At 41.4% G+C, this 19,014-nt stretch overlaps 2 protein-coding genes across 7 annotated transcripts in view; one reads left to right on the top strand and one right to left on the bottom strand.

Moving 5' to 3' along the window:
- Usp37 (ubiquitin specific peptidase 37) overlaps positions 1-16,917 on the top strand; it is a 108,777-nt gene extending 91,860 nt beyond the window's left edge. For 3 of the 6 annotated variants that reach the window (NM_176972.4, XM_006496054.3, NM_001310662.1), the window contains 5 exons: positions 1,872-1,932; positions 7,899-8,014; positions 10,826-10,895; positions 12,329-12,467; positions 12,949-16,917. In NM_176972.4, coding sequence (NP_795946.2) covers positions 1,872-1,932; positions 7,899-8,014; positions 10,826-10,895; positions 12,329-12,467; positions 12,949-13,036 — 474 coding nt within the window. In that variant the 3' untranslated portion in view covers positions 13,037-16,917. The remainder of the gene's footprint in view (positions 1-1,871; positions 1,933-7,898; positions 8,015-10,825; positions 10,896-12,328; positions 12,468-12,948) is intronic. The other 3 variants (XM_030254923.1, XM_006496057.4, XR_373256.4) reach the window with 2 other exon arrangements.
- Positions 16,867-19,014, bottom strand: part of Vil1 (villin 1) — a 26,177-nt gene continuing 24,029 nt past the window's right edge. The window contains exon 20 of the mRNA NM_009509.2: positions 16,867-17,549. Within this exon, the coding sequence (NP_033535.2) occupies positions 17,436-17,549 (114 nt within the window). The 3' untranslated portion in view covers positions 16,867-17,435. The remainder of the gene's footprint in view (positions 17,550-19,014) is intronic.

Here is a 19,014-nt window from a genome sequence, read left to right as displayed (position 1 = left end):
CTTTATTCTGCAAGCTGTCAACAAGTACCTCACCATGATTTTATGAGTGGTAGATTATTGTTTGGTTATTTTCTGGTTGTGAGCCATCTCTTCAGCCCTGGTTATTTTTTTTACAATATTTCTTTTACTATAAATTATTTGACCACAAATATCTAAAATCTAATAATTTTTAAATTCTGGTGATTGGACCCTTATTTTGTCTGTTTGTTTTGCTTTTTTGTCGTTTTGTTTTTCAAGAAAGAGTTTCTTCATGTAGTTCTCACTGTCCTGGAACTATCTCTGTAGACTAGGCTGCCTTTGAACTCAGAGAGATTGGCCTGCCTCTGCCTCCCAGGGCTGGTGGTAAAGGTGAGCACCCCAGCCACCTGGCAGACCAGTGCTTTTCAATCTTGATTATGTTTTAAAGTTACCTGAGGTGCTCCAAAAATACTGATGCCTGAATTGTCCTAATACTGATAAATCTTTAAAGGATAAACCTTGGATATGGACTGGGCATCTGGATTTCTCTTTCTTTTAATCTAGATTTTAAAAGTCTTCCCTGGTGATTCTAATGAACAACTAAGATTGAGAAGAGCTCCTTTACAATCTCAATCGGTTCTTCTAACCTTTTATTTATAAGCAGTGCTTTTCTACTTACAGTGTAATAAGATACATGTATGTGACGCTGGAGATGGGACCCAGGTCCTTATACAAGGATTTTACTACTGAACTTTGTCCCCAGTCATAAAGGCAGTTAAACATTTTATTTTTTTCCTGTTTTTTGGTTTTTCGAGACAGGGTTTCTCTGTACAGCCCTAGCTGTCCTGGAACTCACTATGTAGACCAGGCTGGCCTTGAACTCAGAAATCCTCCTGCCTCTGCCTCCCAAGTGCTAGGATTAAAGGCATACACCACCACTGCCCGGCTCAAACATTTTTATTTACATTTTTTTTCTTATTTTGTTTTGTTTGAGACAGGGTTTCTCTGTGTAGACCTGTCTGTCCTAGAACATGCTCTGTAGACCAGGTTGACCTTGAACCCAGAGATTTGCCTGCCTCCGCCTCCCAAATGCTTGGGATTAAAGGTGTGTGCTACCACTGCCCAGCCTACTTATATTTTTTCCTAAGAATACCTTTGCTGTTTCAGAAAAATGACAGTCAAGGGTCTTCATTTAGTATTGCTGCCAAACCTGTCTTGTGGATCTGGTTTCTTTAGTTAGAATAAAGTAGAAATAGATGGCTCGGTAACCTGTAGGGATACTGCTCATTCTGCTGTCACACACAGGGTATGAGTGTCTCCTGGATGGAAGTGTTCATCATCCGCTCAGGAGAGCCAGTTGTGTTCTACACTACTTATAAGTAGTTATTGAAAAAGAATAAGTATATTCACTGTAGGTTGTCTGAAATCTGCAGTGTAGCAGTGTTTACATCTGTACCATAAAGGGTGATAAATGCTAAGTCCAGGGAAAAGAAAGTAAGTAGTTTGCTAGGTGTGAATGATTACACTGCTGCTGTTTTCAGACCAGAAGAGATCCCATTTCCGAGGGTTGTGAGCCACCATGTGGGTGCTGGGAATTGAACTCAGGATCTCTAGACGTCAGTGCTCTTAACTGCTGAGCCATTTCTGCAGCACTGTGCCTGGCATTTTTTTATATTTAAAAAAAAAAATACGCCATACAGTCACATTGAATGACTTGACAATGTTATTGACCAGAGGAAATAAAAACCCCAACGTTATGTTTTAAGAGGACAGTGTTGAAAAGAAACAAGCTTCTATTCCACATAGGTCAGAGTCCAGATAGCTGTAAAGCTAGGGAAGGCATGGCAAGCAAGTGCTCTCAGAGCAGCGTGCTGTGCCTCTTTAAACACTTGTTCCTGTTCTTCTCTCTGTAGGAGGCTTGGGAACAGAAGGAAGATGACGACCTCAAAAGGGCTACAGAATTAAGTCTTCAAGGTATGGGGAGGATTTCAATTATATTTTTAAATGGAAAAGTACATTAATACATAGAAGAACATTTTAAACATTTTTTTTTTAGGCAAAGTCTCATTTAGTCTCTTTTACGGTGTCTTTGGAACTCTCTGTAGCCAATGATGGCCTTAAACTGATCCTCCTGAGTGCTAAGATCACAAGTATGCAGTGCTGCAATAGTGGAGATCATATGCAGGGCCTATGTTTGCTGAGTACACTGCCAACTGAGCTTGGTCCCGAGCCCTTTCTTTTGTGGTTTTGTTTTACTATCTATACCTATATCAAAATAACATTTTTAATCTTGAAAAACAGAATAGCAAGACAACATTTAATAGAAGATTTATAGTTTCGTTACTAAGATTTCTACAATATGGCTTCAATCCAATTGACTTTTCCAATAATTCACTCTTAGGAATTGAGTTGAGAGCCAAAAGTAAGGATTCAGTAGGGTAAGATTCACACACAGGGGGATGGAGAGATAGTCCAGTGGGTTAGAGGACTTGCTGTGTAAGCATGAGGAGTTGAGTTTGGGTCCCTGTACCTAAATTAAAGGAAAGAAGGAAGGAAGGAAGAAAAGAAAGCCAGACCTGTTCACAGATGTGCTTGTAATCCCAGTACCATGTGGTGGGGAGGAGCTACGAAAGTGAGAGGATGACTGGAGCTGGCTGCCAGCCTACCTCTAGGTTCAGAGAAAGAGAAAGAGACCCCCTTTCACAGGAAGCAGGCAGAGAACAGTAGAGGGGAATACATAGACACATTTAAAATACATACAAATTGGGCTGGAGAGATGGCTCAGCAGTTAAGAGCACTGACTGCTCTTCCGAAGGTCCTGAGTTCAAATCCCAGCAACCACATGGTGGCTTACAACCATCTGTAATGAGATCTGACACCCTCTTCTGGAATGTCTGAAGACAGCTACAGTGTACTTACATAGAACAATAAATAAATCTTTTAAAAAAAAAACCCAAAACATACAAATTATTAGAAACTCACACATGGTCATGTTATTTGGCAGAATATTTGGACCAAGTGCTGGAGGTAGACAGAGATCTTGGATGGCTCTTCATTTCTGTTTCTAAACTGCCTTAGGTTTTTCTCCAGTTCTCAGAAACAGATGGAGATAGAACACACTTGCGTAGTATAAAATGAGTGATCCTGACTTTTTAAGCAGAGTGCAGAGGAGAGCACTGCCAGCACTGTAGTTAGGACAGAGTTACAGACACACAGCTAGACTTCTCAGGCCTCCTTCTTCTTCAGGACAACCTGGGATGGGTGTCCACAAAAGGATGATCTTGCGCTGCACATCTACCTCCCAGGAATGGGATCCTGTAGCACACCTGGTTTCACTTCTGTAGTTTTGTTTTATTTTGTTTTGTTATTTTTAAGACAGGGTCTCACCATAAAGCTGTGGCTGGCCCTAGAACTCACTATATAGACCAAATTGTCCTCCATCTCATAGAGATCCACCTGCCTCTGCCTCTTGAATGTAGGACTAAAGGAATGTGCCACCATGTGTGGTTCCAGCTGTGTACTGATGGAGAACACCCCATCCATCCTCCCACTCTCCCAATAGCTTTCTTAAGAAAGAGTCAAGGGTTAAATATTTTGGAGTCCTTGCAAGTTTCATTCATTCTTAATACTTTGACTGAATATAGGATTCCTGGTTTGCAGTCATAAAAATACTTCTCTCCCTAACTTCATGCCAATGGGTAAAGTTATGTTCAGGGTTGCTATCTCAAGTGTAAAAGCCTTCCTTTATCCTTGTTTGTCCCTTGACGCTTGTAGCTCCACTCATTGTTTCTGTCTTGCCTCCAGGTGCAGCACTCATCACTTTATACACTTAATCTGAAGCTAGAAATGTCTGTCCTTCAATTGTTAGAAATTGTAATTGCTTAAGGTGTCATACAGCACAACGGGCCTTCAATTCCTGATGCTTCTGCCTCCCCTCTGAAATGCTGGAATTCCATGCATATAGTCTCAGGCCTCGCTTTCTTTTCTCTCTTTGAAACGTCTGTTATCCAAGAGTTGAGCTAGCCCTTGTGATTTCCTCACATCTTCTAGTGAGTGTTTTTGTCATTTCGGTGTGCATTCTGGGAAGCTTCTTCAGCCTTATCTAACCACACGCTTCTGAGTGTCTATCTCTACCATCTGTTTAATTGTCAAGATATGTTGTTTTATGGCTATTCTTTTATGCCTTATTATTTGTTTTACTGGAGTAATATCTGAATTATGATTTATTTATGGCTGTGAATAGTTAATTGGCTTGATGTTTTCTCTTCCCTGAGTAGATTCTTTCCTTTAGCTTGCTCTAGCTCGTGTGTTTGGTCTGTGTAGTCCCTTGTTAAAAGCTTGTTCATGTATCCAATAATGCTTACTGTTAGTTTTTCATTAAGATGAGGGAGCTAAAGAGATAACTGTAACCTGTAAGCACATGAACAGATCAAGTATTTTTTGTTTTTGTCTTTGGGTTTTTTTCGAGGAAGGGTTTCTCTGTATAACCCTGGCTGTCCTGAAACTCACTCTGTAAACCAGGCTGGCCTCAAACTCAGAAATCTGCCTGCCTCTGCCTCCCAAGTGCTGGGGTTAAAGGCGTTTGCCACCACCGCCCTGCCAGATCAAGTTTTTTAAGTCTTACTCTAACCCAAGCTCGCCTTGAGTTCACAGCAGTCAACATCCCAAGTACTGGAATTATAAGGTGTGATCCACACTCTTCCTGCAGCTTTCATGGCTATTCAAGAGCCTGGAGTATTTTCATTCTCTTACCTTTGTTCTAGAGTGTTCTTAGAGCCAACTATAACAACAGAGATGGAGATGTGAGTCACTTTCCTCATTCAGTATGCATCCACCATGACTTCATCTGTGCAGCACATCCCTTAAACTAGAGACTGTTTAACCTTCAGAGAACAGAGCTCTAGAATCCTGTCATTTAGCACTATATAGGTAGGGAAGTGGTATGTTTTCTTTTCCATTCTTTGGTGGTCGTGCCTTTTAAATGTCCCTCTGCTGTGATTTTGGGTTTTTTTTGTGGGATTTTTGTTTGTTTGTTTGTTTTGTTTTTTGATTTTTTGGGTTTTTTTTTATTGCTTTGTTATAAGCAAAGAACTATTTATTTACAAATTATTTATGTAGAACCATTAATGAAAATGGCTTATATACTGAATTTGTATGTTTTGGATGAAATTTAAGAGCTAAAGTTGAATTTCCATCTTTATATTTCAAGAACTGGTTTTATATTTTAAAAAAATAAGAAAAAGCCGGGCGTGGTGGCTCACACCTTTAATCCCAGCACTTATGAGGCAGAGGCAGGCGGATTTCTGAGTTCGAGGCCAGCCTGATCTACAAAGTGAGTTCCAGGACAGCCAGGGCTATACAGAGAAACCCTGTCTCGAAAAAAAAAAAAAAGAAAGAAAATTATTGGCTTTTCTGTGGCCTCCTTTTGTTTTGTTTTGTTCTTGAGACAGAGTCTCACTATGTAGCCCTGACTAGCCTGGAATTCTCTATGTAGATTGAGTTGGCCTTGAACTCACAGATTTGTCTGCCTCTTGCATGCTAGGGTTAGAAGCTTACCTGGTTTGGCCTCTTTGTAGGAGATGGGAGCTGCGGGAAGTAAGCTTGGATTATCTGTATAACTATGTGTTCTTTCTCAGCTTATTCATTTCTTGGATTAGATATCCTTTGGGGGGTTGTTGTTTGGTTGGTTGGTTTTTGGTTTTTGAAGACAGGGTTAATCTGTGTATCCTAAGTATGTCTGAGTGTTTTGCCTGTATTTTGTATGTATGCCATGTGCGTGCTTGTGGAAGTGAAAAGAACTGGAGTTATTGACTATTGTGAATTGCCATGTGGATCATGGGAACTGAACCTGGGTCCTCTGCAAGTACAAGTTCTCTTAACCACTGAACCATCTCTCCAGCCCCAAGATACCTTTATTATGGCAATGTATTTCAAACAAAAGTCCAACAGAGCTTGCTATACAATCATGAGGACATGAGTCTAATTCCCAGCACCCACTTAAAAAGCCAGGTGTGCTCATGTATACTTGTTTTATTTACTATAATATTCTTAGTAATTCTTGAGAATTTCATACATGGGTATAATGTTTCAGTCATTCGTGTTCCACCTCTCTCCTTACTCCTCCCAGATCTACCCTCATGTCTCCACAGCCCCCACCAATTGCATGCTTTTCTATATAGCCAATCAAGTCCAAATTTTACCACCTATCTATTCCTGGATGTGAGGTCATCCACTAGAATGTGATAAACATACCTGAGGCCATACATACTCTTAAAGAAAACTGACTCCCTCCCTAAGAAGTCATAAACTATCCACAGATCCTCGGTTAGTGGTGGTGCTGCATGGGCCCCTGACCCTTGTCATACTTTTCTGTGCTTATGATAAAATGCTATCACCAAGGCAACTTATAAAAGAAAACCTTTTATTTGAATTAAGGTTTCAGAGTGTTAGAATCCATGATGGTGGAGCAAAGGCATAACATTAGGAAGAGTTGAGAGCTCACGTCTTAACCCACAACCATGAGGCAGAGAGCAAGCAACATACTTCAAATGGCACCTCTAATGACTCACCTCTTACAACAAGGCCTCACCTAATCCTTCCCAAAGTAGCAGTTCCAACAACTAGGACCAAGTATTTAAACATGTGAACCTACAGCTTCCATGTGCTCATTCAAACCACTACCACTCCACACTATAAAGATGACTGGCTTGATCTTGGACAAGCAGTCATAGCTACTGTGAGTTCATAAGTAGAGCAGCCTGACATGTCCAGAGATACTGTTTCACTCCAGTCCTCCTGACCTCTGGTTCTTAGTCTTTCCATCCCTTCTTTTGTTGTGGTCGCTGAGCCTTAGGAGCAAGTGGTGTGGCGTAGATGTCCTATTTGCAGCTGAACCCTCCATAGATCCTTTGCCCTTTGACTGTTAGTTTCTGTGTCTCTAATGAGGGCTGATAGCTGCACTAATTTCAGAGGACAGTTTAATACTTTGCCCATTTAGCAAAATAACAGTAGTAGATTTATCCCTTGGGTCTATAAGCTCCCTAGCCATTGTTTCTTAGTGAGATTTATAGTACTTAGTATAAGTTTCCTCCTGTGAAGTAGGCCTTAAATCCAGTTAAAAAGAGGCTGGATACAACCATAGCATTTTGTTCCACTGTTGCACCCACGGGCATATCTTGCCATGCCAGTTGTTACTGTAGCTCATGTGGGTTCACAACTGGGTAAAATTGTTGATGACTCCCCCCCCCCCCCAGCTTCTTCTAGTAAGCTAGATGAAGGCATACTTGAAGTCACAGGGAGGTGAGGACAGTCTCCTAGAAACTCATCTTAGTGAGAAACCTTCTCTTTAAAAATCCAGGTAGAAGGGTTGGAGAGATGGCTCAGTGCGTAAGAACACTCTGGCTGCTCTGCCAAAGGAATCCAGGATCCATTGCCAGCACCTTCATGGCAATGCACAGTCACATGTAACTCTAAGAAGGTTTATCATCCATTTCTTTCATAGATTCTTGTGTCTGCAGTTACTTCCTAGGGTGCCTGTGTGAATTGGAACCATGTTAATAGAATATTTTATGTTTTCTTAGAATGATAAGATGAAAATTTGAAGCTAGGTTTTTGGTTTATTTCAGGTTTTTTGTTTGTTTTGGTTTTTGGTTTTTTTTTTTTTTTTTTTTTTTTTTTTTTTTTTTTTTTTTTTTTTTTTTTTTGCAGGGTGGAGGGTGGGTTGGTTGGTTTGGTTTGGTTTTTGGTTTGGTTTGGTTGAGACATGGTCTTGTTTTATAGTCTAGAGTACTCTCAAACTCCCTGTCTTCAGCCTTCCTTTTGCCTGGTGTTAGGATTGCAGGTGGACCCCTCAATTCTAGCCTGTCTCGAGCTGTGAGATCTTCCCAGTCATCTTATGTCTGCTCTGAGACCTTTACAAGACCCGTCTTTCTGTTCTTCAGAGTTTAACAACTCTTTTCTGGATTCCCTGGGCTCAGATGAGGACTCTGGAAATGAGGATGTTTTTGATATGGAGTACACAGAAGCTGAAGCTGAGGAGCTGAAAAGAAATGCTGAGGTACGGTTGGTGACACTGCCTGTGTTCCTTCTGCTCCTTCTCTTTAGAAACTCCCCTTCAGTAGAGCACAGCTTCTGCCTCTCAGCTGCTGTCAATGCATCTCCATCTTCTCTTCTCTTTTGCTCTTTATTTCTTCCAAACTAAACAGAAATACATCCTGACTGATGTTTTTCTTAGATAAGAACATGTATATCCATATAAATGAAGACATAAATATATTCCATTGCCTTCAATTTTTCCAAGTCACTACTAATGTATCTTTATATTTAGTGAGTCCTACTCATTCAGTTAATTCTGTAATAGTGAACATATTGGTATACCCTCCTATATTTTTTTTTTGGTTGTTAGTTTTGGTTGGTTTTGGTTTTTGGGTTGTTTTTTTTTTTTTTTTTTTTTTTGGTTTTTTTGTTTGTTTTTTTTTTTTTTTTTTTCTTTTGAGACAAGGTCTCTCTTTGTAGCCCTAACTATCCTGGAACTTGACCTCAAACTCACAGAGATCCACCTGGCTCTGCCTCCCATGTGCTGGGATTAAAAGTGTATGCTACCATGTCCAGCATCCTTCTCTCTGTTTGGTTGGTTGGTTGTTTTTTTTTTCTTTGTTTGTTTTTTGTTTTTTCGAGACAGGGTTTCTCTGTATAGCCCTGGCTGTTCTGGAGCTCACTTTGTAGACCAGGCTGGCCTCCAACTCAGAAATCCGCCTGCCTCTGCCTCCTGAGTACTGGGATTAAAGGCATGCGCCACCACGCCCGGCCATCCTTCTCTTTTTGCAAATAATTGCTTTTTCCCAAAAATACCAATTACTTGGGATTATACTCTTTTAGCACACAACTATTATTAGCAACTATTAATATATTATTTTGTCATTCCCACCTTCATATGTGCTTTAAAATGTTATAACCTAAGCAATATTTTTATTCTGCTGGTTAAATACTATTCGCTTGACTTAGTGTCTCATGCCTATAATCTCAGCACTGGGGAGGCTGAAGCACGAAGACCCACCAAAAAGAGGTCAAGACCGTCCTGGACTACAGAATCAAATCCTATGTCTAAAGGGGGAAAAGATTATTTACAAGTTCTTTTGTTCCATTTTTTAACTTTATTTTATGTTTTTATTTGTTTTTTATTTATTGTATGTATATAGGTGCTCTATCTGTATATGGAGCATATATTCCAAAAGAGGGCATCAGATCCCTTTACGGATGGTTGTGAGCCACCGTGTAGTTGCTAGGAATTAAACCCAGGACCTCTGGAAGAGCAGCCAGTGTTCTTCTTAACCATTGAGCCATCTCTCTAGCCCCTTGTTTCTTTTTTTAAATGAAATCTCCTGTAGTTCAGACTAACAAAGAACCAACTATGTGCCAATGATAACCCTAACCTCTCGAGTATCGGCACTGTAGACTTTGTCACCACGCTCTGTCTATGGAGTGCCATGCTGAACCCAGGGCTTTATGTAGCCACATACACAATCTACTAACTGAGTCTCATCTCCAGCCTGAGCTAATTCTAATGTCTACAGCCCTTTAAATGAACATACTACTTAGGTAATTTTTAACTAACACTGAACATTTACGTTAATTTTGGTGGTGGTGGGTTTTCTTTTTGGTTTTTGAGAAAGGTTTTTGCTATATAATAAAGTCCAAGGTGAACTAAAATTCAGATCCTTCTGCTGAGCACTGGCGTTACAAACATGCTTCCCCATACAGCTTCCATTTTTGATTATAATAAATGGTGTGTTCAGCAACTGTGTGTGATTATAGTGTTCTCCCCATTTTGAATCTCCTACTTAAGATAAACTTCCCAAAGTAAAATAATTCATCAAAATTTATGAATTCCTAATGTTTTTTGTTTGTTTTTTTTTTTCAAGACAGGGTTTCTCTGTATAGCCATGCCTGTCCTGCAGCTTGCTCTGTAGACCAAGCAGGCTGGCCTTGAACTCAGAAATCTGCTTGTTTCTGTCTTCCAAGTGCTAGGATTAAAGGCTTGTGCTACCACTGCCGGCCACTAGTAGTTTTTTATTTCCCAATAGCTGTATTCCTTCTTCAGGTTTGACTTTTATTGTATATCCTATAGTGTATGAATTTCACTTTTAATTTATTTTATTTTATTTTATTGACAATATTTTAATACATTTAAAATGTAGAAATCTATCCGTAATTATTGCAGTAACACAGCAACTTTTCATTCTGCTGTTCAGGAAGTACATAACTGAACATAACTTTCTGTAAGGTTGTAGTTATACATTCATGTAGAATTGAAAAATAAACTAATATGTTGCTAATGGGAATAATTTTCCTATAAAGTTGAATAACATAATTGATCTACCATGAGTAAGTCAACTTATTGCATATATGCTAACGTTATTTTTATGACGTTGCAGTGAGTAATTTAATATACAGAAAGTATACCTTTTGTGTGTGTGTGTGCATGTGTACGTGTGTGCACTCTGTCAAGGCCAGAAGAGGGCCTCGTTGCCCCTGAAGCCAGAGTTTGATAGACAGGTGTGTTGCCTGTGTGGGTGCTGGGGACTAAACTCAGGTGCTGTGTAAGTACAGGATGCTCAATATTTACATACATGACTGCTGAACCATTTTTCCAGTCCCAAGTATATTCCTTTCTTTTAATTTTTTTCTTAGGACAATTCCTAGAGATAGAGGTCCTATGCTGAGGTTTATAAACAATGTAACCACTGAAGTTTTTTACTTACTTTTACTATACTATGCACTCAAAATTATCTATATCACCTTTGATTAACTTAAAAATCAGTATTTTACGTTTATTCAAATGAAGAGTTATGTCCACTTTTGTTTTCAGACAGGAGCTCTTCCTCATTCCTATCGGCTCATCAGTGTTGTCAGTCACATTGGGAGCACTTCTTCCTCAGGTAAATGGACGTCAGTCCTGACTTCCCCATTTGTTAACAAAGCAGCCACCATTTGCCCCACTTGTTATTATTTGCATGTCTTTGTTAGGTGTAGGTTGACTACTTTAAGGAAAACTTATGAGACTAAGGATGGGATTGATAAAGTGCTTGCCTACTAGTATGCAGGAAGCCAGCCCTAGGTTTCATGCCCGCCACTGTATAAATTTGAAAGTGGGATACACATCTCTGATCCCAGCATTCATAGAGTGGAGGCAAGAAGATCAGGAGTTCAGGACCTGTATGAAGAAACCTCATCTATAAAAAGATAAGAAAAACATTATTCTTTTTTTTTTAATGGTTTTCTGAGGCAGGGTGTAGCCCTGGCTGTCCTGGAACTCACTCTGTAGACCAGGCTGGCCTTGGACTCAAAAATCTGCCCAACACCACCTCCCAAGTGCTGGAATTAAAGGCGTGAGGGACCACTGCCCAGCTTAAAGTACTCTCAAACACTGCACAAGTTGGTGTGACTATTTTGGTTCTTCTATTCATAAATGATGATAAATATTCTCCTGAGCAAATATATTTATTAGAAAATTATCAACCTGGGGAAATGATTCAGTAGCTAAAGTATTTGCCTTCCAAGCACAAGGACTAGAATTTGTATTCCAGTCCACATAAAAATCCAGTGGCCTGTCTGGAATCCTAGCCTCACATTAGGCAGACAGAAGGGGTTCCCCAGGGTAAGCTACCTAGCTAGCTAGCTGTGTAAGGGGAAACCAGCAAGCTCGGAGTTTAATAAGACACCCAGCCACAGTAAATAAAGAGAGAAGTGATTGAGGAAGACACATGTATGCTCACATGCAAAAACTAAAGTAAGAAGCTGGCTTTCTGGGTTTGGTGCATTTCTGTCATGCATGGAACAACTGAGAAGCGGCATGGTTAAAAAAGCAAAAAAAAAAAAAAAAAAAAAAAAAAAAGCCTCATGGCCTTGTGAACCTCATAAGTGAGTGCAAGGTTAACCAAGACCAGACTTCCTAAAGACACTCTGTCTCAAAAGGCCAAGAGCCGAAATATAACTCTGTTGCGGAGTAGACACACGTTTAAAACCTATACTTTTAATTCTCTATTTTTTAAAAAGAAATATTGCGCCAGGCATGATGGCGCACACCTTTAATCCCAGCACTTGCGAGGCAGAGGCAGGCGGATTTCTGAGTTCGAGGTCAGCCTGGTCTACAGAGGGAGTTCCAGAACAGCCAGGGCTACACAGAGAAACCCTGTCTGGAAAAACCAAAAAAAGAAAGAAAGAAAGAGAGAGAAGAAAGAGAGAAATATTGCTGAAGCAGATAATAATGAAGTCAAGATTTGCAAGATTTGTTTCTCTTTCTCAAACTTCTGGTAACCGAGGAAAAGATTTATTTTGAAAAACTATAATTTTCTGATTTTCTGTGTTTCAGGTCATTACATTAGTGATGTGTATGACATTAAGAAACAGGCATGGTTCACTTACAATGACCTGGAGGTCTCTAAAATCCAAGAGGCTGCCGTGCAGAGTGATCGAGATCGCAGCGGCTATATCTTCTTCTATATGCACAAGTAAGCTCCCCAGCAGACAGCGGGAACAGGCTGGAGCCACTCGCACTCTGCTCCCGGCACTCTGTGACTGGTGGCTTTAGAGTTTCCTGTCTTTGCTTAGTTAGGGTTTCTCTCCTAATGGTTCCTCAGAACTGCCGAATGGTTTCTCTGCTCACATTATCATCGCAGAAGACTCTGGGAATTATACTTACAGTGGTTGTTCTGTGGTAGGACATATCTTCTTATAAGCTGGTCTTCAGTTCTGTCGGTGAGATCTGATCGTGTGACTACAGCTAAGTGCTGGCACTTCCTCATTCTCAGAATCCGATTCCAGGGCTCAGATGCTCGGGCGAGTGAGCCGCTGACTTAACAGAGTGTGAGTGCTGAGCAGGACTGTGCAAGCTTTATCAATATCCATGTCCTGCTTGCTTTGGTTTGGGGTTCTCTCATCTGTATTTCCCTCTTCTCGTTGGTTTCTGATTTTTGTGGTTTGTTTTTTAAGGGAGATCTTTGATGAGTTGCTGGAGACAGAAAAAACCTCTCAGGCGCTTAGCATGGAGGTGGGGAGAGCTGCCCGTCAGGCTTCATGAGGAGAACCTCGTGGGCGTCAGCACAAGCTGCACGTCTGTCACTGCCACCCTCCTTGACGTCCTCTGCCCGAAGAGAATTGGGAACTCTACTTGATGCAGGAGCAACAACAGCTCAGGGCCAAACCAAAAGAAACTTCAGTCATGTGCAACGCTCCATGCTGTTTTATGGAAACCTTGGTCGCATCTATAGCTGATTATCCTCTTTTTCTTCTACAAGAGTGCCGCTTCCTTTTGTCTTAGGAATGAATACATACTGTAAATATATATGTACATACCCACACGCATATACTGAATGAATGGAGCCTTAAAGAGCTAGGATGAGCCAACAGAAGTAGTGCTCTTGCTCACAGTGAATGCTGCAGCTGTTTGGCCGAGAAATCAAAGTGTCCAAGCACATTCATTTGAGGCAGTGTGGGGGTGCGCATAGCGTTTGGCTCTTAACTTTGGGGCTTTTTGGGTTGGTTTTTTTTTTTTTTTTTTTTTTTTTTTGTCTTTTGAATGGCTTCACTCAAGTCCAACATTTTATGTTTGTTGTAAGTAAAGCTCTCTGGGAAGCTAGTTACACTAAAAACAGTTTATTTTCCTTGCAAGAGGTATTTCTGTAGCCTGATTTGAGTTTTATTTTTCTTTTGATTTTATGACTCTCATGCTGTTTACATGCAGTTTCCAAACAATGGATTGTTGGTGCTTCGGAGTGTTCCAGCCCCACACTTGCTGTTTATCATGCCCTTGGCATTTTCTCTCAGATGCCTCCACACGGTGTGTTCATCATCGTCTTCTGTGGCGTGCTGATGGTAAAGCTAGAAGCTTATATTTTCTTCTGTATCATTTTCCCATGGAACAGGCATGACCCAATGGATTACAGCCTCGGTTATAAAAGGTTCAAAGACAGCTTCAACTGGGACTGACAGGGATGCTTAGGGCAGGGAGGAACACTAGTCTCTGTCCTGCAGGCAGAGAAAGCAGGGGCATGCCACTTTTTACAGTGCAGATTCTGGGCCACTAAAGCTAAAAGCTAAACACTGTGTTGCTAGGGTGAAAATAAGTAGTGGGAGGGGATTCCAGGAGCTATCAATCAAAGGTGCCTAGTACATATCTTACTTGTTAGTGCTCCGAGTGAGACCAAGTGTCAGTGCAGCGGCAAGTACTGCATGAGTCACTCTGCCCACGTGACCTGCCTGGGTAAGCAGCTAACGAAACCATGATGAGCCTGGGGAATCTGTCAGCACAAGTGTCATTAGGATTGCACAGACCTTAGCAACATGAAGTCTGCATTTGTTTTGTTCCCTATTTTTTCTTCTATTATTAATGGGAGGGTTGCTGTGAGTTCTGAGTTAGATATGAAACCATGTTAGATTTTCAGAAGATGTTAAAACCCATCACTGAAGATGCAGCATCTTTTCTGGAAGAGTGTATTCAGAGAGCTCCAGCCTGACTCTTAGAACCTGGGTATATTCTCACTAATCACCTCTTCTAAAGCTCTGAACTGCTGACGTGTGCCTCGGGGCTTTGACTGCTGAGAAACTCTGACTCCACCATCTGCCAGCACACATTGTTATAGTGAATGTTCCACAGTGGCACGGGGAGGGTATGCAGCAGTTTACAACAGAGAAAAACATTTGTTTTTAAAGCTAACTTTAAATTGTGTTGTTTCACCTCGAGCAGGAGTCTCCTTTTGTCTTGTTTTTCTTGAAAGTGACTGGTTGTCTTGAGCACCCAGGGTGATGATGGTGTGCTTTAGTGAGTTCTCTTGTCTCTACTGGAGAACTTCGAGCAGTTGAAATGATGAGGAAGTTTATTTAATTTAAAAAAAAAAAAAGGCTCTGCATCATGGCATGAGGACGCAGACATGATGCCCTCAGTCTGGACTGCCTCCTGGGCATCTGGACCACTCTCATACCTGCTTGTGTCCCTGTTGACTTAGAAGGCCGTGGCTCGCCACAGAGCCTGATTCCTTTTGACTCCCATGTCTTGGGCAGGACTTGTGTTAGTTATAAATAGTTACTCCTTGCAAATTTAGGATTTGAATTTTATGTCCAGTCCATATGATGACCTGTCAGCTTCCCTGCTCCCTTCTTTCCTTTAACTGACTGCTTGACTCCAAATGGCAATCTCACCTAGACTGTATTGATAGGGTACTGGTTGTTCTAAGCTGCCTGTGTCTATTTTAAAATTATGAGTAAATATAGTCTCTTTTTTTAATACTGTGATCAAAGAATTGGGGGATAGAACAGTTAACATGTTAGGCTAAGAAGGGGCAGATTATTAGATAGGAACAGAGGGTGTTGGTTCCCTTCAGTCAGCATAATAACTTTCCTGTATAAAATGCCAAATGTATGGTTATGTTACTTTAAATGACTGAACTGGAATTTTATAGCAACTAGTACTCTATGCAGTCTTCTCATCTTAGCCAAAACTGGGAAAGAGAATAAACTAAAAAGTTGATTTTCCACCCCCACCCGCCATGTTATGCAGAGTTAAAAAGCTGCATGTGAATGTTGTTTATTTTAATAGCCAAGACCGTCACTTAAATCTATAGGGAGGCAGTGCTCTTGTTTCGTAGGGATAGTGTGTGTACACACACTCATAAGCTTTGTCCCAGCAGGAAGAATAAGTAAATACATGAATTGTTTATTTTCTGATTCCAAATTGGTTTCTTACTTTCTATGATCAGGTTTAACCTAAACAGCTCAGCAGTAGCAGACATAGCAAATGTAGATGTATGTACATTTTAAGGTGTAGTGCTTACAAATCGGTTAACTCTGAGTGCAAATATTGGACTTCACTTTTTTTTATCTTCTAGACGAAGTATAAAACTTAGGGGAAAGCTCTAATAGTTCAAACCTCAGCATAGTGACTGAGTTTTTCCCTCCATCCCTCAGTTGCTGTGGTGTGGTGTAGACCCATATGCAGATCTCATAACTAGATCGAAGTTCATGTGGACCTTGTACATACACCGACACTTTCAGAAACTTCAGCCCAGCACATAAAAGTTGCATAAAACTGTCCACTCTTCTGCCTGCTTTATAGTAACATCCCCCTGCAAATACAGCTTTCTGCCCTCTAACACCCTTGTAGTGCATTACTTAAAACTCTGTCTATATTGTCTTACCATCTGGAGAACTATTTTATTGAAAAACTCTATAGTTTGTTGGCCGTTTTATAACAGGGGTACTCTGTATGTCGCCACAGTAGACTCCTTGGTGGCTTGCTTTAGTTACTAGATCTGAGCAGTCTCATTTATACACAATTAGGAAACTGTACTTTCCATGAGTGCCGCGTGTCTAAGGTCTGGAGGTTTTAATTATAGGTGTTCCCATATGAATAAACATTTTAATGACAGTAGACTTAAAACTTAGAGATAGGAGATAGTCCTCAGGCCTGAGAGAAAGCTGGATGACAGTCAAGATCCAGGTGTATCAAGCCAGACCAAGAACAAAGGGCAGTTGTCTGAACTAGTCAGTCAGAATAGGAGAGGGCAAGAGGGAGGCCATTGTAGCGTGTGCACCTGTGCCCTTGCTGCCTTCCTCTTCACACTTCCTCCTCGCCCTCCCTGGCCTCTTGGTAGAGGTTCTTCATGCCTGGGGGAGGGAACAAGTGAGGTTCCTGCACTTTGCTGATTGAGCCACTCCCAGGTTTGCTGGCAGCTTTGGCCACGTTATTTGTGAGGTGGCTTTTTTTCCTTTGTGTTCAGAGTGACTTGGGTTCTGATTATTGACGTTTGTGTGGAACGGCGCTTTATCTGTGTTTTAGCAGAACTGTTCCTCTTTTCCTTTAAGGGTTTTCCCTGGTTTTGTTTTCTTTTTAAATTATACAGATTTGGTTTTTTTGTTTTGTTTTGTTTTAATGTGTGAGAGACATTAAAGCCTTTATTAACCTCATATTAGTTTGATTTATTTGTTTAAAGGGACATGTTCCTGGGGACACTGGATAACCAGTTTTAAGAGAAAATCACCTATTGGCTTCTGATTGGACTTCACGTAGCAAACCCATGTTCCTGGTGTTGTCATTTGAGGAGTCTGTGGAGCTTTGCAAAGGCTCTGGGTTAGAGCTGTAAGCCCAGCTTTGGCCTTAGCCCTCCCTTTTGAGTGTGAGGAGGGTAAGATCAGGATAAGATCCTGAGTGAGTGACGGTGCCAGAGAAACCCCCAGACGCTAATGTCTCCTGGAGTACTTAGCTGTCCATCTAAGAAAAGAAAACTCTACAAGATTTCCATGGGTCTGTGGCATGCGTCTGAAGGAATGGGCAAATTACTATTATAAACAAAAGGAATTGTCACACTGTGGCTCACAGGTACAATTGGACATTTTCATCTGCCACAGGACTAAAACCAGTAATGGCGGCACAAAGCCCTTGAAGGCAGGGTAGGGGCTGCTGGACAGCCAGAGAGCTTCAATTCTCAAAACAGTCCTTTTTCTTTCTTGATGTTTTGTTGCTTCCATCGAGGCAGGGCAGAGAAGGCAGCTGGAGTCATGCCCAAGGCCCTAGTGAAGTCTTCGGTGGACAGGTGCTCCTAGAAGAGACCAGAGGGCAAAGGTCACAGTCTTCCCCTGGGTTTGCTCAAGATGAATCATACAGATGTGGCATATGATCAAACAGAAGAGGAACAAAAGCCAACATTGTCATGAGCCAGGGAAGGGGAGGAGGAGGAAGTGTGACATGAATAAATGTCCGTGTAGTCAGTCAGGCCACGTTAGGCTTGAAGTCAAATCTCAGATCTTGGCTTGTTTAAGGAACTTCTGTTATTTCCAGGCTCCTACTCTTAGGAAGTAGGAGTTTAGGTTTTCCCGGGACCCAGGCTGGAACTTGAACTCTTGAACCTCTTGTTACTACCTCCCACTTGCTAACATCACAGGCATGTTCCTCCAGGCAGTTTTTATGCTGCACAGTTCAAACTCAAGCTATATTCTTAGCCCAAAATGGGAACTGTTTCTAAAACAGGCTATCTTTGTGTAGCCTTGGCTTGCCCAGAATTCATTTCGTAGACCAGGCTAGCCTTGAACTCTTAGAGATGAATTTGCATCTGCCTTCTGAGTACTTGAGATTAAAGGTGTACACTACCACACAGCTCAGGGATGTTTCTTTTTGTTGATTTTTGTTTGTTGGGGGGTTTTATTTTTTGGTTTTTCTGGCCTCCAGGAGTACTTCATGGGCATGGTACACATATTCAAGCAAAATACCCATAAATAATAAGATTTCAAAGGCTGGAGAAAATGGCTTGGTGGCGCACTCCTGTAACTCAGAACTTGGAAGATACAGGTAGGAGAGCTCAGTGCACCAGCACCTGCCTGCCTACTATGTGCAAAGCCCAGTTTAAATCAGGCTGTTCTGAAGTGGAGTTGCCCCAGGGGACATTTCTCTGCTCCTAGAGCGGCTACATTGTGCAGCTTCTTTTTTTGTTGTTTTTTTGGTTTGGTTTGGTTTTGGTTTTTTGTTTTGTTTTTCGAGACAGGGTTTCTCTGTGTAGCCCTGGCTGTCCTGGAACTCACTCTGTAGACCAGGCTGGCCTCGAACTCAGAAATCCCGCCTGCCTCTGCCTTCCAAGTGCTGAGATTAAAGGCGTGCGGCACCACTGCCCGGCTATTGAGCAGCTTCTTAAGCTACACTGTTAGATGGGTTTCAAGCTCAGGTGGGTATGACATTTCAGTTCCCTACCCTGTCATTAGACTTGCCTCCCAGGCATGGGCCTTTTCTCCTCAAGTCTCCTGGGAGGGCAGTTTGGAAATGCCGTAAATAAGGATATCAGTGGGTTGGAACTGGGTACCACGTCTGTTACTGGAACCCTATATTTGTCACAATTATAGCTCCAATGACAGACTAAGCTCTGTACATGGATCCATGGTACCCATACCTGTCGTCACCCCCACTGCCATCCCCTGGGCCCAGTAAGGCTGACCTCTCAACTGTGTCCAGACTGCTGGACTCTGACCCCAGCTAGAAGGCAGAGACTACCCATCCCAGTGAGCTTGTATCTTTCA

The sequence above is a fragment of the Mus musculus genome, chromosome 1 (genome assembly GCF_000001635.26).
Source record: "Mus musculus strain C57BL/6J chromosome 1, GRCm38.p6 C57BL/6J".
NCBI lineage: Eukaryota > Metazoa > Chordata > Mammalia > Rodentia > Muridae > Mus > Mus musculus.
This window is presented reverse-complemented; position numbering and strand designations above follow the sequence as displayed.